At 42.5% G+C, this 21643-nt stretch overlaps 1 protein-coding gene across 6 annotated transcripts in view; it reads left to right on the top strand.

Annotated features, from left to right (window-relative positions):
- tnk2b (tyrosine kinase, non-receptor, 2b) overlaps positions 1 to 21643 on the top strand; it is a 58473-nt gene that overhangs the window by 29758 nt on the left and 7072 nt on the right. For 3 of the 6 annotated variants that reach the window (XM_020624035.1, XM_020624034.1, XM_020624036.1), the window contains 15 exons: positions 6465 to 6642; positions 10104 to 10174; positions 12532 to 12780; positions 13031 to 13183; positions 13708 to 13871; positions 14461 to 14580; positions 14928 to 15054; positions 15217 to 15363; positions 15741 to 15835; positions 16411 to 16605; positions 16894 to 16985; positions 17682 to 17726; positions 18081 to 18514; positions 18670 to 19893; positions 21351 to 21446. In XM_020624035.1, the coding sequence (XP_020479691.1) occupies positions 6465 to 6642; positions 10104 to 10174; positions 12532 to 12780; positions 13031 to 13183; positions 13708 to 13871; positions 14461 to 14580; positions 14928 to 15054; positions 15217 to 15363; positions 15741 to 15835; positions 16411 to 16605; positions 16894 to 16985; positions 17682 to 17726; positions 18081 to 18514; positions 18670 to 19893; positions 21351 to 21446 (3390 nt within the window). Of the gene's footprint in view, positions 1 to 2840; positions 3424 to 6464; positions 6643 to 10103; positions 10175 to 12531; positions 12781 to 13030; positions 13184 to 13707; positions 13872 to 14460; positions 14581 to 14927; positions 15055 to 15216; positions 15364 to 15740; positions 15836 to 16410; positions 16606 to 16893; positions 16986 to 17681; positions 17727 to 18080; positions 18515 to 18669; positions 19894 to 21350; positions 21447 to 21643 lie in introns of those variants that run through there. The other 3 variants (XM_020624032.1, XM_020624033.1, XM_020624037.1) reach the window with 3 other exon arrangements.

Raw genomic sequence — 21643 nt, 5'->3', positions numbered from 1 at the left:
CTTCATGCTGAGGCAGGCTTCGCAGCAGGGGTATGGGTCACTGGGCACGATGAAGCCCATATCACAGCCTGGGCAAATGGTGATGGTGGCGTGACGCTGGAGTCTGGAATTCAAGAAGCTTTGCTCTTTAGACATAGCTCTAGGAATCTCTCTTTAGAAATGCTGAAGAAAAAGAGGGATCAGAGCTCAGGTCAGGCAGGCTTTTATACAGCCCAGTGTAGGGCACAGGGCATGGAAGAAATTTCTTCCTTTCCCAATAGCAACAGCTCTTAGAGGGCGAAGCCTATACAAAATAGAACTTACCCATTGTGTAATACCTATACAATACCAGAAACAACATGAATCAAGGCTAATACAGTGGGTGAAAGCACATTTCATTGTTAAAATGATTGGTGTAACCCATTTGTTGATGTCATTGTTTAGTGTAATAGAAATAGCAGTCAACATAAGTAAATGCAACATCCCTCATCAATCCTCATAGTAGGATTTGGTGCCACTTAGTGGTATCTCAGTGGAGCTGCAAGTAGACTTGTTCCACTGATCTAAAACTGCCAAGCATCAATATAATTCATAAATCTGATGATCCTCAGACCATCATGTGGTCATCACCAAATGAATTTCACCTGCTGATGGTTGTGATTGACTGTGTGGGAGGATTCTTCTAGTTTATAATCAAATAGAGGTTAAAAAAAAAACCCAAATGGTTTTAGGTTTTCTGGCATGAAAGCTCCTTGGAATTTATTTTATCCGGTTTATCTGAGGTGATTCAACTGGTTTTATATTGCATATCAGTCATGTGCATTGCATTGTTCACCTACAGTGTGTATGGGATGAGACATGCAGTAACATAGTGTAATTGTACTTTGCTCTAGCTCATGTAATATGTTTAGTCATCTGACACAGTGCCCTGTCATTTTTATTCCTTGGTACTTTATGCTTTTTATGTTATAGAGGTGGATTTATTTCCAAGGATATTTCTGACCCAAATGAGTCCAGGCTACAGTAAACTAGGATAAACATATTATAGGTCAGTGAGTGTTACTGTCAGGTTTATGACATTTTGATTAAAGAGTATATTTTAGACAGTGATCAAGCTTACACAATGTGCTTACTGTAGATCAAAGAATATAAACAGCTTATAATCATCTGACAGACATACTCTACTGTGAAATCCTAATCTAAATGACCACCCCAGGTCAACTAGCTTACTTCGTAGTTAAACCAGATTAAATGAAATTGCTAGTGGTGTTGTGGAAGGAGGCATATAGACACCAACTAACACAGCATCAAAGTCCTGATACACAGAACCACATGTTTATGGGAAATGTAGCCTGTCATGTCTTTAAAGTCGGACCCTTTGTGACGACAGCTCCCATTTTGTTGTTGTCCCTTGCCCTCAATGTCTCCACTGTCTGCTTACCTCCCTTCCTTCCTGCAGCGCAAACAGAACTTTTCTAATTAAAAGCAGAGTAGAGGGGAGGTGAATGAGAGCATAGCAAAATACAAAAGGCTAACAGCAAACATCAAAGAAAAGAAATGAGCAGAGTGCCAAAACTTGTAGAATTAAAAAAGCCAAAGGCTGTACTGTGTAGTGTCTCTCAAGAGATGGAGTGAGAGGGGGCTCATTGCTTCTAGGGGTCTGAGAAGCAGCTGGTAAGGGTTTGCTTATAGTCAGCAGAGTGGGAGAGAGATAACATTTTTTGAGGATTAGACGCAGGAAATCAAAAGCAGCACCAAATAAAGAAGAAAATGCAATGGGCTGTCCATACCCTAGGGAGGTGGGGTGGGAGGGGAGCAGAGTGAGAGAGAAGGGATTATGAAGAAGTGAAGGGCAGTGAGGAGAAGGGTGAGGGCATGAGGTTAGGCTGCAACGGCAAGAGGCAGTATAGATGTCACTGAGATAGAGAAGCAGTGTGCGTTAACTCCCTTTAGGTGTCCTGGGCAGGTCTTGTTAAGATAATTGATTCTTGCTTTCAGCTGTAACTTTGTTAGTCAGATGCTGACCGACATCTGCTGCCTCACCAGCCAACAAGCTTCTCTGTTTGTACTCTTGTAAAGTGTTGCAGTTATAGAAGCGTATGGTAATTGTTTGTCCAGTCAGCAGTTCAAAAACCCCATAAGCTACATTTCTCTACTATGGTGAATATTAAGATAAGCAGGCTGAGAGAAGAGGAGAGAGGGAGCAGTGCAGAAGGGAAAGGGGTGGTTGTATGCGTGTGTGTTTGGGGGTGGTTGTGGTGTTGCATCACAGGAAACAAGCTTTCCATCCCGCAGTTGAATGTGACCCTTTGGCCCTGGATCAAATGCTCCTCTGGGCTGAATACCATGAAGCCTCTGTCCTCTGCACCACACACAGCTTTGCACTGCACGGACCGTCTGATTGCCTGCAGCAGGGGGGCAGGCAGAAGTACAGCAGGAGGAGTACAGCAGGCAGGGAAAAGTACTCCAGGAGTAAGAAGGAAAATGGGAGAAGACAACAAAAGCAATGATCAAGTCAGAGGAAGGAGAAACTATCAACACTCAACATATAGCACAGACCTATGAGCTGGCTGTAAACACATGATTGTTCTCTGAAACCCCCCAGACACACATCTTGTTGCACCCTAAAATGTGAAACCAGAGACGCTCACTCGCTCCGACTCACATGTCTCTGCTGCCTGCCGACTGGCAAGCAATTGAATCGGGGAGAAGTCGCTCCTATTTTTAGCCCCACGCTCGATGGAAGGATGGAAAAGCAAACGGACAGTAGCTGCACGCACACAGATAGAGAGAGAGAGAAATAGCAAGAGGCAGCCTGTGACGACGAGAGAGGGAGTGAAAGGAACAGAGGAAGGAGCAGGAGGGACCTATTTGTGAAGTTCTGTAAGCTTGGATCACTGGCTCATTGCTGTCTGAGGAAAACACATGGCTGGACTGGGCACTGGGCAGAGCTGGGAGGCTTCCTTTGCTACAAACAGCAGCCCCTAACCAGTCTACAGGCTTTTCTCAGATAATCTAAAACTACTTGAGTTCTCTTTTTGCACACTGAAGTGCCACATGAATGCCTCTTTGCCTTCTTGAGGGAGCTGGAAGTTAATGAAGAGGCTGACAGGAGGATTGCCTCGCCATGGAATGTAGATTTACGTACAAGACTGTAGGAAGTTTTTGTTCCCCCTCTCAGGTTTGGAGCTGCGGGATCCGAGAAGCGTATGTGCTTCTTAGAATTCCCACAGAGGCTTGGGATGTCAAAACTGGGAGGATTGTGGCTCTGGTGATGGTTTAATAGATGAGCGCCTGGCCGTTCAAACGCGTATGCAGTTTTGTTTTGTTTGTTTGTTTGTTTGTTTTGCACCTACACAAATCTACACCAAGGAATTCAGGATGCAACGCTTTGACAAGCTGAAAAAGTCAATCCCCTTCCTGGCACACTTTCACGTTTATCGAGTAAGTCTGGTGTCTCTCTGGAGTCTGCTCTGTCACTCTGAGGGGGTTTTTCGGTAATATGCAGAGGGTTATTGAAATACTAATCACGTGATTGTGACTTTACTCAAATATTTGAACTCAGTATATGGTGTGGTAGAGGTCAGTACATGTGTGTGCACGCGCATGGACTCCAGCTGGACTGAGGTCGTCCTCTGAGACGGGTTGTTGTTATTGCAGCAGGATGTTAGAGCAGAACAGATCTAACACAGGACATGGCTTTGGCCAGGCGGTTGTGTGTGTGTATTTCTCCACCACAGTGAGGAATGAGTTCAGGCCAGAGGTATTTCTCAGTAGAGACATCATGTTGTTTCACTCCATTTAAATTCCTACATCCCTCCTTAACCTCTCTGAACCCTCACTGAAAGGCTATTGACTATGCCTCTCATTTTGTAACATTTCTACAATAAACAACACTATTTTGAGGCCTAATACTGGATGACTTACCCTGTTTGGATTTGTCAGTCCTGTCTCAGGTCACACTTAAGAGTCTCAAAACAGCATTCCTTCTGTTGACGTCACACCTCCTCAGTGTATCTTCCTCCTTATCCCCAGTATAGGATAACTCAAGATACAAAAGGTATTTTATGTATGACAACATCTACAAAGAAAGGAAGGACAGCTCATCATTGCTCTCCTCTACAGATGTGATTTGATAGCGTCAGCTGGTGAACCGTTTAGATTTATCCTAATTACATCAATCCAGTTCTTATTCTTTTCTATTTTTATTCTACTTTATTCTATTTTAGTTCCTAAATGTTATGGCACCCGATGCTAGGTGAGAGAGAAACGGTATTTTGATTTTCTGTACGTCCTGCACATATGGTGAATTGACAATAAAATACTTGAACCTAGACACAATCCACCTTGAACACATCTATTAGTGGATGTCTGACACCTTATTTACATGCAGCACCTATCTAAAGTGTAAGATACTGTATGTATATGGATGTTTGGTGAATTAGTTTTCAAGTTGACAAAGAAATATGCTAAGGACCTAAACCTTGAATCTGCTCCCTCATTCTTCAGCTGTAACACTGTCATAGAAAGAGGTCCAAGAGGAAGCTGACTTGTCTTTGGCACGGTCCTGTGAAATAACGCTTCCATGGTGACTGCCAGGGCAGATCAGCTGTGTTATGAAGGTTAAGAAGAGGGACAGTTATTGGTGTAGGAAGATGTTGTGTTTTATACAGTAATGCATTTTTAATGGTTTTAAAAGCAAAGAGTTTGTTTGTTAAATTGTTGTCAGGGAAAACTTTAGGTTTAAACTCTGATTTACATTGATCTCAGATCAAATAAACACAGCTCTTGGCAGAAGAGCCTTTGGCACAGCTTAGCACATAGTGGGCCAGCCAAACAGACCATTGTATCGTCTTTCTTAGGGTGAGGGTCAGGCATGATGCAGCAAAATGCAAAATATATTGATGGATTCAGATAACTGCAGCTGTAGTTAATCCTCCAACCACAGGCACTACCAGCACTCAGTTTACCCCACAGTACATTTCATGACTTTGTATTGCCTTGGGTTATTTACTTGTTGCTTCTGCTTCCAATGAACAAGATGATTTCTGTCCAAGCTATCACCACAGAGCTTTTTTCACTGTGTGAATTTTTGCAGAAACAAGTGGACAAAAACTCCTGCTGACTCAGAGCCAAAGCTGCATGAGCAGACATTGCTGAAGAGCTATTGGCTGACCCACTTTTATGTGCATTGCAATGACTTTGTATCAGAATAGGGACATGACCGCTGGGGATTGAGCCCTCCCAGCAGATGGGCCTCAGTCAGATCTTGCATCTAAAATTCATGGAAAACACAGGACGACTCAGTCTGAAAAGGCACGGCGAATGGGTATTTTCATGCAGACTTTATTTTTATGGCATAAAGTAAGGTGTGTGTGTGAGTGAGAAAGATGTCGAACTCCTCAAGACAAGGTCTTAAAGCAATGGGAAGTGACCTCTAACCAAGCCCATTAAGAAATTTAAAGCACAGGGAGGAAGTTGTGACCCCTCTGACACATTCCTCTGGACCTTGTAACCTTGCCTCAGCAAGCACAGGAAGTTCCTCACTCAGAGAGTTTAATTACTACTCAGTGTAGTGACCCCTGCAGCCCAGAGCACCCACCCCAGAGACTTTGGTGTCCGTCTCTACAGATTAGGAACATGTCATTTTTTGTGTGTTGCTTAGGTAGGTTTATGGGTTTACTTACCCGGTGGGACTGGGAATAAAACTGTGGGTAAGTGTAATGGAAGGGTTATTTCTTGCTGTTACAATAAATTTAACTCATCATCCTGACTAATAGCGTTATGCAGAAGTACATCAAGACTTAAGGTGGATTTCAGCTAAATGTTTTGTTACTTTCAGCTGTTTAAGTATACGGTGATGGGTTATGTTTTAAGTGGAGTGGGGCCTGTGTTTTGATGTTGAAGATTGATTGTCAGACTCAGTGTTGTATGGAGGGGATGTAGTGTGGTGCCAGCAAATGTTTTAGAGCAATGCTACTAAAAATGCAACTTTCTTTTTATGAAGACAATTTATTAATCTATTTACTGAATATCTTAAAGAAGCTATACTGCAGCCCACGCGGTATATTAACACCACAGAATCTATGTAAATGGTACCTACCTGGGTAGGTCAGTGTGCAGTCATTTCTCAGCTCACTGACAAGTAGCTCAGGCTATATTTGACTGCTCGCCCTCCATGCCCTTATGTGATGTCGGTTTGGGGAACCGTGTGTGTGTTTTACATGTTTATGATTGCCCATTTGATATGTGGCCTCAGGAGGTCTTTCAGTGTGCTGGAAAGCACACAACGCCTCTGAGCTCAGTTTCCTCTTATTTTCTTTTTTTTTTCTTACAAAAAAAGAACGGTTGGTTTGTTGTACAGTGACGTTCTTTCAGGTTGTATTTTGCAGATTTTAGACCAAGCAGTGAGAAAGTACTGCATGAATACTAAATGCTGAATTATTTAAACTCAGTTTCTTGTATTCTGTCCTTATGTTTTGCAGAAACTGGGCAGTACCATGCAGTGTGAGGAAGGCACAGAATGGCTGCTTGAGTTGCTGATGGAGGTGCAGTTGCAGCAGTACTTCCTGAAGATCCGAGATGATCTTAACGTCACACGGCTGTCACACTTTGACTATGTCAAGAATGAAGACCTGGAGAAGATTGGCATGGGCCGACCTGGTGAGATATGTGTGTGCAGGTTTTGTTGTGCTAAAAAAATATTGATTTGTCTGTATACCGTGTTCATAAATCATTGTGTAGCTGTAGTCTAGACAATTGTATTCTAAAATATGTCCCAGAATGCACATAACACCTGTCACATTATACCTGATGGATGCCTCCCCTTTCACATTATTTCCACATCACTTTCTAGCAGTGTGAATCTAGTGAGGCAATGTTGGTCTGTTTTAGTCTGTCAGTTTTGTGCAGACATTCATAGTTCTCTGAGGATGAATCCTACGGACTTAGGGTTCCCAGGAAGTCCAAGAACTTTCCCTGGGGTAAAGGCCCCTTAAGTGCATTGTAATTTGGATTTCTGCAGCACAGCTAAAGCCCCAGGAGGTTTAAACAAATGAAAATGTACAATCTCAACAGCTACATTTGACCAGTCAGCACCATTCATCATAAATCACTGTAGGCCTCACCTCGATAGTTCTTTGGCCTTCCCAAAGTACTACCCTCCACCAAGGAACTTTTTTTGAGGGGTGGAACTATGCTCTGGAACTAAATGTAGCTGATTCCTCTGGTGGAAACACAGGTAGTGGAACTAAGTTCTGCAGATGTTCCTGTTCCCTTGGGGAAAGTTCCTCTGGTGGGAATGGCATTTTGCTGATCTCTTGACTTCCCATCTTGTCACCATGACACGTTTGGTTTTGAACGTAATATCTTGTCAATTATGGGATGGACTGCCATGAATTTACCACAGATATTCTCTAGGATCCAGGAAAAACTGTAGTGATCCCTGAAATTTTATACTTGACATTCTTATTGGCTTCTGTTGTACATTGCGTGTTAATTAGCAAATGTTATCATGCTATCATACTAAACTAATATGGTGAACATGGCTACATTATACCTGCTAATATTAGCATGTTAACCAAAAATTGTAGATGTTGATGTTTAGCTCAAACATTATAGTGCATAAATACACCACACAGCCATAACATTATGACCACTGAGAGGTGAAGTGAATAACACTGACTATCTGTTAAAGTGGCCTCTGTCAGTGTGTGGGGTATATTAGGCAGCAAGTGAATATTCAGTCCTCAAAGTTGATGTGCTGGAAGCAGGAAAAACAGCCATGCATAAGGATCTGAGTGACTTTGACAAGGGCCAAACTGTGATGGTGAGATGACTGGGTCAGAGCATCTCCCACACTGCAGGTCTTGGTGGATGTTCTTGGTCTGTAGTGGTTAGTACCTACCAACAGTGTCTAAGGAAGAACAAATGGTGAACTGGTGACAGGGTCATGGACGACCACGGCTCACTGATGATGAGGTTACCCTACTGTAGATTAAACTTTTAACTTCCATTTGTACTTTTCAAAAGACTAAAATCTATTTGAATCTTTGTTAAAATGGTTGAAAATGAGAAATAGTGTACATTGGTCTCTATGAAGAGAAAGAGTCAGGGGCTGTAGTGGTGATATCACACCTACAGCGGTGAGGCTGTTGAATTTGTCTAAAGAATTCTCTAACTTGTCCTCACGACCACAGTTTTCACTCCTTTTACATACGTTTTTCACTGAATTGTAGACACATCTGTGCTCTTCCTGACAGTAGAACTGTGGAAGCAACTGGCATCACAGAAGTGAGCTGCAGAGTGACAGGAGTGCCAACCAACTGCCACATTGACTCCTATGCAAACAGTATTAGGGCAGGTGGTTGTAACGTTATGCCTGATTGGTGTATAGAACTGTTAGCATGGCTGTAGCAGAGCACATGAACAGAGTGGAGCGATGAGAATTTCTGCTCCTCGCTCATAGAGCTCTTCACCCACTCAAAGTTGCACCAGGCCGCTCTGCTCATTAATGTTCAGATTGTACTCCGCTCCATTCAGATTGCACCCACTCACTTCAGAAATGGGGAAAAAAAATCTGCATGTATTTCACTTTTAGCTTAAACCGTAGCCTTACACCCCAAAGAACTAAAGTACTTTTTTCTAAATAATTATTTATTTCAAATTACAGTTAAATGTATGTAACAATGACTCTAAGACAAAAAGTCATATGAAAAATCCAATGACTCAATGGGCCTAATTAAATAAGAATATACAGTACAGCTGTATAACCTTTCACTTTCCTTTTTAAAGTACTTTAGGAACTCCATTATTGAGCTCGCAATGGCTGATTTTTGACTGAAAACTGTTGGATGACTGTGCAAGATGGATGCATTCTGGGCTGGACTTGGAACAGGAGTTAGGGTGATGCTTGCTCTGCGCTCTGTCCAAAATCTGTCTGCTCACATGCTCTGGGTTGTAGACTCTGAGGCTTGCTTTTACTTATCTCTTTATAGACTGGAAATGTACAGCAACCATACAGTCCTAATCCTAAACTGTGGCTTGGATGTTTCTTCAGTAGTCACTTATACAGAGAATGGTGGTAAAAATCCATTTGGCAGATCAGTGACTGAATTTCTGAAGCTGGCAAGAATGCTAATGTCTAACTGCCTAATCTTAACCAGGCAGCATCAGCTCCTCTCTTTTCTCTATTTACTCTAGCTACCATGTTGTAAAGTAGCCTTTGCCTCCACAGGGGCAGAACTCCTGCATTTTTCTAAATGCAGTGGTAGTCTTGACTCATGCATATCATTTTCAGTCATTAATTATACACAGCATAGGGATTAAAGTTGTTTAAGTTTAATGAATAGTATCCTGCCAGTATTCTCTTGGCTTTTGTACAACTTGATATAGTGATATCCTACTATGTAATCTATATATAGCCTGAAGTATTACTTTTGTCTGCTATAATGGCACCTTGTAATTAGGCTCCAGCATAACTGAAGCAAATCCTCCATAACTAATACCCTTAATATCATTCATAAGTTGTAACTGATAATTAGGCACAATAGGAGGAGACATTACTGTGCCAAGTCTTTTGTCTGTGCTACGTGGGTGTGTGTTGAAGGGGATGGTAGCAGTAATATTCTAAATCCAGTTACTGAAACCCTCAGGGCCTCGGTTTCTGAGCCGCTTAAGACTAATTAAACCCACTTCTCCTACCCACAGACTCACTGACATCTTTGCCCTCCACTCACCTCACTGTTCTCTGGGTCATAGACCTTTCTTACTTTTATTTGCTGTTCTTTTTTATGCTTTATATTCAGTCTCTTCTCCAGTATACTGCAGTACTGTACTGTACGTGTTCTCCGTCCTTTCTCCCTCCCTCCCTCCCTCCCTTTGTCATCCACTCTTTGTGTTTCCTCTTAATCATCTTTCACATTAAAGGGTGAATTTTCTTTCAATTATGGTTAGTTTACTTGAAATTGTACCTGTAATAACCCTAACCAGTCCTCTGGGTCTTCCTAATGTAAGAGGAACCATAGAGCTGCAGTCTTCACACTCTTGCGCACAGTGTTTTACCATAGACCATCACTGTAATTGTCTTTTATTTTTTATTTTTATTTTTTATTCTCCTGATAAAGGGCAGAGACGGCTGTGGGAGGCTGTGAAAAGGAGGAAAGCCATGTGCAAGCGCAAGTCCTGGATGAGTAAGGTGACCAACATAGACAATCACAGCACACACACAGAATACTCATTTATTATGGGTCATGGTATGCCTGACATTATGTCGCTGTGGTGGCGTCTGTCTGTCACAATGGATACATTCATATGAACACAATAACAACACATGAGGGAAACCTACTGTAATGCTTGAACCACCGTGATCATATTGTGGAACACCTTGCTGAATAATTTTTTATGTGAAGACGTGCTTAAAAGCAGCCTTTACTATAGTGATATTTGTTAATTTGATGCAAGTTTGTTGTTAAGGGGACTCAGTACTGCTGTGCCCTTAAATCGGGGCACTCGGTTCTTCAAATTTCTAGTAACAAATTTCCTGGTATTAGTAGTGGCTGTGTGTGTGTGTGTATGTGGTTCAAATAATTTCAAGATGTTACTTGTACCAGATGCTTCTGGCTTTACTTAGCCTGTCTGGGCAATTTATTATGTTACCATTGCAGACTGTACTGTATGTAGCTGAAACTGTGGTGATTATGAAAAAGTTTTTTTTTTAAATGTGCGTGCATCTGTGGGGATTATTTCTCCAGAGAAGGGAGAGCTTGACATTTCACACGAGGATGTCCACATTCAGACACAGACATGAGTCAGGTCACAAGAGTCGGTGACACAGATTCAGAGTGTGCTGGATTCACTGACATGTTGTCTCATGAAGAATAAAGTTTCTCCTCCTCTTCTTCAGTGACAGAGCAATTAAAGGGTATCAAACAAACACCCAGAGGAATGAAGTGTGGAGAGGAATACTAAGTCCCCAACACTTTTTCTGTGTGTGTGTGTTTGCTGCTCTCACTGGCAGTGGTGATGCCCAGAGGATGATGGTTGTAGTCTATAATTACACCTGTCTGTTTCCACCTCTGGCATCATCCTCCGCTACAGAAATCTTCTTCCTCAGCTCTGTGTGTGTGTGTGTGTGCATGTACTCGTACGGTTATAAATTGTGAGGGCTAGTTAGCATTTTTTGACCAGGGGGGCGAGGACATTTTGGCAGGTCCTCACCTTCTCACTCACATTTAAAGGGCTGTTTCAGGGTTAAGACTTTGCTTTAGGGTTCAGGTTACAATTAGGTTTAGGTCAGGGTTAGGGCAAGGAGCTAAGGTATGCGTTATGTCAGTGAGTGTCCTCACAAAGACAGCTGTACTAATGTGTGTGTGTGTGTGTGTGTGTGTGTGTCCTAATATGCCATAGTCAGAATCTCTTGAATGTCGAGCCTCCTATTAGAAACCCACTTACCACACAGAGGCTACTGAGAGGTGTTGTTTTTAAAAAGGTCTGCAGCATTATGTCATGTCTGGTCCAGCGTAAATGTGAAACCACACTCCACTTGCTACTGTTTATATCTGGCCAATATGTTTGGCACTGGGGATTCACTGACGCCTCTTCTTCACTGATGATGCCATTTCTGAATATTGACCTCTGGATAGCAGCCAATAATGAGTTCACACTTGTTTCATTAAGTCGCTCACAAACATGAACGTATTGCTTTAAATCCAATATTGTTTAATCTTTTATATCCGACTGGTTACATGTTAAAAAAACTAAGGTTTGACGAACTTGTCTGCTTAGCTGATATGCTTATTTAGCTTTGTATCCCCAGTGTCTGACAGCAGCACCGGTTTCTGTGCATTCCTATTTCAGTAAACAGGGCCTCCAAACAAAGGCTTCCCTTAATGGCTCTGCACAGCGCACACATTGTACAGGTTTAAATTTAGTGGAATGGAAAGGTCTTAAGGGCATATATATATACACAGAAATATTCAGGTCACTTAATCTAATAGTGCTTCCTACAGCTACTGTAAGTAATTTCCTGCTGTGCTCTTAGTGCTTAAGCCAAGAGGCAGGAAATTTCTCCCTCTACTAATAATAAGGATATGGTTGTGCTTGTTTGTGTTTTTATAATCATATCCATAGCTTTTGTTTTACTGACTGCATATCCATTAGTTATTGTTTAACACATTCCAGCATATGTGCTGTGCAGTCATTATTCAACACATATACAGATATTACACCAGTGTGCAAATAGAGCTAGTGCCTGTAGTTTTGGTTTAGTGTGTGTTTGCGCATGTTGGGAGTAGAAAGGCTCTTGATTTCCTTCGGCCCAGAGAAGAGCCTGGGGATCAGTGGTGTTTCCTCTGAAGTGACTGCTGGGTGCGGGCCATAACTGGACTCGGCTTTCCAGTCCTCTTCTCACACATCATACACCACACACACTAAGTGCTCGTAGTTTGCAGTGTAGATATGGCCCTTTTTTCTCTCTCTTTGTTTTCCACATTTGCTTACCTCATTACACAGCCAGCTTAATTTTTTTCTTTCTCTCCCTCTGTGTCTCTCCAGGTGTTTAGCGGTAAGCGCCTGGACCAGCAGAGCCAGCCAGCCTCCTCCTTTCGCAAACTGTCTCCCACGCCTCCCCTGGGAGAGGGAGTCCTGGCCACACAACCTGGTAGTGGTGCTCTCCTTGATGGGCAGCAGCAGGCTCTGACCTGCCTCATCCCAGAGAAGGACCTGACGCTGTTTGAGAAGCTTGGGGATGGTTCCTTTGGTGTTGTGAAGAGAGGAGAGTGGCTGACACCTGCAGGGAAAGTGGTGAGGAGACTGACACTGGTCTAAATGATACAGTACTCCAAATAAAAATTTTCATATCCTATATGTTTGAAGATACTTATAAACTAAGAACTTAGGGAGGTCTGTTGCTTGAATTGTGCTGCATGCTTGCATTTTATGGTGATAAGGTGCTTGACTATGTATTCATACTGTCTTTATGATAAGTTTGTGGGAATTTGGGGGAGGGATAGATAATCTGAATGATTTTTTTTTTCTTTGTCTGGATTTCCAGCTGAACGTGGCTGTAAAGTGTCTGAAGACAGATGTGCTCAGTCAGCCTGACGCACTGGACGACTTCATCTGTGAGGTCAACGCCATGCACTCCCTGGACCACCAGAACCTCATTCGCCTCTACGGTGTGGTGCTTACGCACCCAATGAAGATGGTAGTGGACACATAAACACACACACACAGATGTACTGTATACAGAGACAAATAAAAACACATATATTATATGCAGAGATGTCAATAGGATCCTTGCTTTTACTTGACTTGCCTGTACTCTCACTTACATCCACACATACTTAACACATGTTTCTCTCAGGCACTCGCTCAGCTGGCATCATGACGTTAAAATCTATCTGAGTCAGGTCAGGCATCTCAAGGCCTTTGTCATGACCAAAGTGAGTGATATCAGGAGATATGAGGGAGACAGGAAGGGAAGGGAGCAAGTGGATGGAGGGTCAAAATAAAGGTCAACATTTCACCTTTGTTGTGGTCAACCTTGTGTTATCTTTAAGTTTTTCCCTTTGGGGTTTTTGGATTTGCATTGCCAATGGTTCTTTTTTGTCACATTCTCCATTTACATCTTTCTCCTCTGTGTCATCTGTTCTTCTTGCCTTTTGCTGTTTATACCTACATTCCCTCTCTTCACCCGCCCACTCATCTCTCTCTCTGTGTGTTCTGTAGGTGACGGAGCTGGCTCCTCTGGGTTCTTTGCTGGAGCGACTGCGATGTGTTTGTCCACAGGGTCCAGTGTTGATCCACACTCTGTGTCAGTATGCTGTGCAGGTGGCTTGTGGCATGGCCTACCTGGAGCAGAGGAGGTTCATCCACAGGGACCTGGCAGCCAGGTAGGAGACTGAGAGCTTTTTATGGTGGATTCAGTTGGTTCTGGCAGCTATATGTTTGTCATTCTCTAAAAGACATACGTTTCCTTGAGTGTATTTTTTTTTTTTTACTGGTATGATGCATTATTTACATTGTTTCTCCTGCTCCTCCATCCAGACATTCAGAGGCTATTACAGGGAGACTTGGCCCACATGCAAAATGAACCACTGATTGGCTAGCTGTAATGGGTGGTCTAGGTTCTTGGTCTTGCCCAGATTAGTCGTTTTCACTTAAGTGCTGACTTTGTAGATGTTTGAGAAAAACCTTAGTGATTGGTCAAAATGAGTCATTTAAAAAAGTTAAAGCTGTGATAAGATGTTCATGTCTACACATTGTTACAGTATACCAACCACTAACATTTCTCAAAATGCTAAGCAAACTTTTTGATATTGTATAAGATCAAATTTGTTGCATCCCGACTGCACACAGTGCTCAATATCTTGGCAGCATAATGTTAAAAAAGGCTGTAGTGACTATTTCTGAGGTCAAACTGTATAAAAAGCATGCATGTTTAGTCAATTGTTAATATTAATAATGTGTGACTCTTTTCAGGAACATCCTGCTGGCGTCAGCTCACAAAGTGAAGATTGGTGACTTTGGGCTGATGAGGGCACTGCCTAACAACCACGAGCACTATGTCATGCAAGAGAATCGCAAAGTTCCCTTTGCATGGTGGGTGGACAGAAGGAGAAACAAGTAAAGCTGTACTTGAATGTGATCCCACAGTGGATATGAGTGGTTTTAGGGTTTAGGGTGTGAACCTCATTTATTTTATTGCAGACATTTTCCACAGAAACACCAGTCAAAGCTGCGTTCCAGCCCTGCATTAGTTATCAAATGAGGCTTGCTCTGGTTTTTGGCTTTTTTCCAGCTTAATATAAATAATACAATTTTTATTGACATATTTTAAAATGATTTTTATCTGAGTAGCCCCATATAAAAGGCTGAGCACATTCCCTACCCAAGCTGGGCTTTACCTCTGATCAGATATAAGTGGTTTGTTGTGTACCCTGCTTCAGGTGCGCCCCAGAGAGTCTGAAGACCAGAACGTTCTCCCATGCTACAGACACGTGGATGTTTGGAGTCACTCTCTGGGAGATGTTCACACATGGTCAGGAGCCTTGGCTGGGTCTCAACGGAAGCCAGGTAAACACACAGAGACAGATTACAGTTTGTATTATATGCATAAACAAAAATGTTTTGGAGCTAAAATAACACGGGCATTTACCTGCATCCATACTTTCCTCAGTGGTCCTCTATTTCTCCTTCTGATTTTCCTTTATTTCTCTTTTGTGAAAAACCCCTCAGATCCTGCATAAGATTGATAAAGAAGGTGAACGCCTCCCCAAGCCAGAGGACTGTCCGCAGGATATCTATAATGTCATGCTGCAGTGTTGGGCTCAGAAACCAGATGACAGACCTACATTTGTCGCCCTGCGAGAGTTCCTACTTGAGGTAGGAAATCAACCACTTGCCTTCCCAAAAGTGCCTTTTCATGGTGGTAAATATAAGAGTTTTTGTTTAGCTTTATGTTTAATGGTTAAAGGTCCTGCATATTCCTAAATTCCAAATTTTCATGAAAACACACTAAGTGAAAGACAGGTGATTGGCAGTAGTGGCTCCACTTCTGCAAAGAGGCCAGGGATCTCCCAGCAATCCATCATTGAATAAATGCGCTTTAAGCTCCACCTAGTGGACTGACTCCAAAGAAGAACCTGAAAATTGTCCTCAGATAAAATAAGTAGGAGCACCACTGTACCGTTATGGCCCACTGATAAAGGTATGCTGTGTTAAAAGTACTCTGTTGACTCCTGTATGTGTGTCTTTTTCAGACCATGCCCACAGACATGTGTGCTTTGCAGGATTTTGATGAGCCTGACAAACTCCAGATTCAGGTCAATGATGTCATTACCATCATAGAGGGGAGGTGGGTGTTAATAAGAGTTTTAGGGTACGTCTCATGTCTCTTACCAGATGGTTCCTACATCCTTGTCCCTGCATAGAACCCTCCTTCATGGAAGTTTTTTGTGAACCACCAGGCCCTTTTATCAGAAATCAGATGGTCATTGGATGTTTCAGATGAAGGATCTGAGGAAAAGACATCTCGTGTCATTAATAGCATGTTTCCTCGAGTCCTCTCTCCTTGTGTTTTCCTCACATCTTATGTGGGCAGGACTAAGACACAAGGAAAAGATGCAAGTGACAGAAACAACTGTGCTGATAAACAACTTGAGATGTACCTTTAGATTTCAGTTGTTGAGTAAATCTACTTCTCATACATATTGGTTTAAATATTAAATGTATCTTCTTTCATAGCTCTGTAATGTTCACTAATAATAGCTGTAATAACACCATTTTAGAAGATCTGTTAAACTAAATGCACTATATTTTAATTGTTAAGTTACTACAAGGTTCAATTGGATTATTTGATGTGGTCATTAGACCAGCTGCCATAAGGTTTGGTTTGTCCTGGTTCATACTGACCGTGTCTAAATGTTTCAGGGCAGAAAACTACTGGTGGCGAGGTCAAAACAAGCATACCCTTAAGGTCGGCCAGTTCCCCAGGAATGTGGTGACTTCAGTAGCGGGTTTGTCGGCTCACGACATCAGCGTGCCACTCAAGAACAGCTTCATCCACACAGGACATGGAGACACCAACCCTCATCGCTGCTGGGGTTTCCCTGACAGGATTGATGAGTAGGGACCAGCTTCATTTTCATTAACTTTTACTACCATTATATTTTTACATGATTTAAATGTCTCAATTACTTTACAAATACAGAATGCATTGTAATTACACCCTATGCTGAAAGTTGGAGGCCTGTATCAGTTTTTTCTGGGTTGTAGAAGTAATACATTCTCACCACTCGATGGCAGTAGCATGTCATTTTAAATATCCACCAGCTTACTGCAGCACACCCAGGTTAGTTACATTCATCTTACTGACAGTTACTGTACTTAAGTCTGTCTCTCTCTTCCCTCCAGACTATACCTTGGAAATCCCATGGATCCTCCAGATATGCTGGGTTTAGACCCCAATGCAGCTCGGCCCACGCAGCTACCAGGACGAGCTAAAAGTGAGTGGAAGAGAAGGTTTAATCTATTCCACAGTCATGATTGTTTTAACTGACAAACTCTGTAGGCTGTGTCTTCTTTTTATTATTATCGAACCCGTCAGTGTCCACCATCTGGAGTTCAAGCTACTGGCATCACTAACTAATAATTTAGCGATGACATTCTGAGCTAAAACTCAAGGTTGGAACATCGTTGGTGCTACAGCACTGAAGCAGCAGTCTGACTCTCTTTATAGACGCACTCTGTAATTGTTTGACCATATTTGTGTATTACGGGCACGTGTTCATATTCCACTACTGTAGGTTCCAAAACAACACTTGCATTTCTCAAGTGATCATAATTTAAAATATAGAGGTGCTCACCTCTGTAACTATAACCGTAACTACTGTAATGTAGTTCTGGTTATTCTAAATGTGTTCCAAGTTTGGTTATAAGGCTACTCTGTTGTTTAAAATGTAAACACATACAGTTTGTGGTGCAAAGTATGGGCTGCAGATGGATGCTGCGTTGGAAGAAACACCACCCAAACAGTTTCCTTTTCTTTTTCTTTTTTCTAACACTTGTTTGAAAAGCTTACATATGTAATATGACTTTTGCTTCCTAACTGTTTTCTGATCTTTCTTTCTTTGTTGCTGTCATTTTTGTTTACCCTGTCTGTTTCTCCTTTGCGGTGGCTGCATCTCTTTTTATTTTTCCAGAGGAGCCTCCTCCTCGCCCTCCCCAGCCAGCAGTGTTAATCAAGAGTAAGTCTGGTTTCTCTCAGCAGCTCCTCACCCATTGCTCCTGTCCTCTCTGTTCACTCCTAGCTTCACTCTTCAAAGGTACATCCCATATTTTTCATCTTTCCTTTGTCTTTGCAGTGAATCTGTCATTTGCTTTTATTTTTTTCACATCATTGTTTCTTCATCTCTCCACCTGTGTCCTTCTAACAGGTGTGTGGTGTCCTTGCTGTGCAGTATAGGAGTAACTTCGAATCCAGAGGCTTTTTTTAGTGTGTGTCTTGTATTTTGTGGTATGCAGTGACCGTGGACAGTTATGTTACAAGTTTCTCTGCTATTTTCAGTGAGGTGATGAATGCATTGTATTTATGTCTCCAGAGCCTTGCTATGATCCAGTAAATGGGGATGAGTATCTGACTTCTGCTGGGCTAAAGAAATTATCACTTCGGAAAACGGGTTCCATAAAGGGCTTAAAACTTAAACCTGCTGCCTGGGTCTCTGCTTCCAAACAGGGGAGTAGTCGGACATTAGGGTCAGGCTACAACCCCAACAATGAACTGTCCCTCATTGACTTTGGGGAGGAGGTCCCCACATCCACATCCTCCCCCTCCTCTATGGTTGAAATTCAGATTCCCTCACTGGCAAAGCTGGCTCTGGAAGCAGAGAACATCTTGGACCGAACTCCACCTCAAAGTCCTTCTAGATCGTTGCCCCGCCCCCTTCACCCCACACCAGTAGTGGACTGGGATGCACGACCATTACCCCCACCGCCAGCCTACGACGATGTAGCTCAAGATGAAGATGATATGGAGGTATGGTAGGAGGTGATACAGGAAACTTCACAATGTGACAAAATTTCATTGAAATGTAAATGTTTATCTCCTAGATCCATTGAAGAATTTATTCAAGTTGTAAACTGTGTTTTGAATTTTTCAAGAAACATGTTAAATATTCTTACTCCACAAAGGTGAGCTCCATCAACAGCTCGGAGCAGCAGCAGCTTGAAGAGGAGAACAGTGATGTTCGTAACCTCGATGAGGCTTTGTCATTTGGACAAAGGGTGGACAGTGAAGTTCCTTTCTCCAGAGCTCCAGACAGACCAGGCCTAGAGGACAACCTCTTTTTCTCCACCAAGCAGAGCCACAGCCTGTCCACATCTTTCTCCCAGTCTGCAGAGATCTTCCAAGAACTCCAGCAAGAGTGCATGAGGAGGCTCAATGTACCGCTGGGATGCACTGCTCGGTCAAACTCACCATCCCAGACCTCATGTCCCCAGACTCCTCCAAACCCCCAAACACAGGAGGGACAACAGCACAATGTCTTCTCCCGCAATGAGGACAAACCCCAGATCCCCCCACGTATTCCCATCCCCCCTCGCCCCATTAAAAGGTGTGACTACACATCTGCTCGCTGGTCAAGAGACCTCTCCCTGTCCCCAACACCAGCTGACACTACAGAGAATGTTTTAGGTCCAGGTCAGGACCGACCACCTCAGATCCCTCCCAGGGACCCTTTGTCCCAGCCGGGCTCTAGGACTCCCAGCCCCATGGGCCTGGTAGTGGGCTCTCCCCAGCAGAGAGTCTACTCTGTTAGCCCCACCTCCTTCCAGGCTCCCCTCAACTCCTGCTCCACCACACACACCTACAGCTCCTACCTCTCCACCTCTCCAGGCAAACTAATGCCTACCACACACAGCTTTGCCTCAGATCCTAAATATGCTGCACCCAAAGTAATTCAGGCACAAGGAAAGGACCCCGCCAGCAAGGCACCCTGTATCCTCCCTATTGTCCGTGATGGACGTAAAGTCAGTAATACCCACTATTACCTTTTGCCAGAGAGGCCACCATACCTTGACCGCTTTGACCGGTTCTTCAAAGAGGCAGAGAGCCTTCCTGTCAGTGGTATGGAGGACAGACATGTACGGCAAGTTAACACCGCTACCGTCAGACCCATGGTGGTCAGCATCCAGACTGTCCAAGGACATGCCCAGGAACAGGGGCTTGTCCAGCAAGGCGAGCTGAAGGCCAATTTCTCCTCCAACAATAACAGCAGTCTGGGTGGACCATGGTCAGGGCTGAAGACATCAGTTAGTCTCTCTCCCGTCTGTTCAGATGGGCCGACTGCCCCAGTGGTCACTGCTGCCTGTACCAGAACAGATGGAGGAGGCAACTCAGCTGACAGGGTCAAAATGGTAAGGTCAGAGATATTTGAATTGCCTTTCGCAAGCTGTAATTTGAAATATACTGTTTTTATAATTTATTGGCTTCAATCAGGGGCTGAAAGGTATTGTTAATTGGTCCAGTAAGTAAAGTGTTAAGCTTGTTCACGTCCTCTCTAATGATGGATGCCAAATCCATGCAGTGGGTTTACCTGCAGTATAAGGCAGACCTCATGGACAGCTTTAATTTATAATGATTACCTTTTGTTAATACAATAAGAAGTAGAGTCCCTCAACAGATGCCATCCATTCTTAGTATATAATAATGGGTAATCATCATTTAACTTGTAAACTGAGCTTTCATATGAGTGCTGCCTCATTCTTTGGCATATTCAATTGTCTGTTATTCACTTATGAGATTAAGTTATTATAGCACAGCAAAAAGCATAAATAATCAGTGTAATGCTCAGGGTCTAAAAAGTAGACCAAGACAAATAAATGTATGATTACTTTTCCTTAAGAAACTGAAAAAAGAAGTGAGTGATTTGCAATTACTAGTATATAGACTAGTAGTGTTTAATTGCTCAAATCTATTATAATTGAGCAGTTACCTCCTATTCATCTGCAAATCATAATCAGAGCTAAAATTATGATTGATGTATAACAATTTTCACACTGGAGCTGAACTTATGAAAGGCAATGAATTAGACTAATTAAACAGAATGTTCCAGTTTAATTTGATTTCAGCACCAAACTTGGCAGCATAAAAACACCTTGTTCCATTTCAGTCACAATGAAAAATAACAAAAATGTAAAAACTTCCCCTAACCTATTTAAAAATATGCTAGTGTTGTTCAGAGCCAAAGGCCTTATTAACTTTGCTGAGAATTGAATTTAAAATAGCTTGATTGGTTCTTTTTATTCCCTGATTAATTCTGGCACCAAATGAACCTGACTGAACTAGAATCAGTATCACTGCAAAGCAGAAGGCTAAACACTGATCAGGCACTTGGCATTTTGTAGTGGATACTAGGTGCAAGTGGAATGTTGGATATGTGTAAAACTGCTGAGGAGTCGAGTACAAGAAATAGTGTCTGCAGTAGTTTAAACAGTAGTAGTAGATACAGGATAGGTGATGTGGTGGTATTGTTAATAGTACAGGTATCTTGTTCATAAAAATAGAAAAGAAATACTGACAACAAATGAGTAGGGTGCTAGAAAGTCCAGCTACATCCAGGGACACAGTGCCAGTGTTGAGCCGTTTTCAGACAGGACGCAGTATGTGCTGCGCTCGCCATGGGTGCAAGCACGGGGAAGAGGTCACACGCACACAAATCACACACAGGTCGGGCTCCAGTTGCTGTGATTAAATTTTAGCATTCTGGTTCTTTCAATCAGTTTTTTCAAAAAAAAAAAAAAGCTTTTAGTTTTTTGGCACTAATCATAAGATAAGTGGCAAAGTGTTGATTGAGTGGTGGTGTGTGATTCAGGTGCAGGATGCAGTTCATGGTGTAACAACAGAGGAGTGCAAAGCCGCCCTCCAGAACCACAACTGGAATGTCCAGGACGCTGTACATTACCTTAAGGTGAGAACATTCATTAGTACACTGAAAAAGGTTAATGTGCTGCAGCCAATTACTAGCATGTTTCCTCTTTTATGTTCAGACTGATTCTATAGTCATCACAATATATATTTTACAAAAAAGAGCGATAAGAATTGTGCATAAGATGAGATATAGGGATCACACCAATGTAGCTTTCATACAGTCTAAATTGTTAAAAT

The sequence above is a fragment of the Monopterus albus genome, unplaced genomic scaffold (genome assembly GCF_001952655.1).
Source record: "Monopterus albus unplaced genomic scaffold, M_albus_1.0 scaffold319.1, whole genome shotgun sequence".
Classification (NCBI taxonomy): domain Eukaryota; kingdom Metazoa; phylum Chordata; class Actinopteri; order Synbranchiformes; family Synbranchidae; genus Monopterus; species Monopterus albus.
The sequence above is the reverse complement of the archived record's forward strand: the minus strand, read 5'-3'. Positions and strand labels throughout refer to the sequence as shown.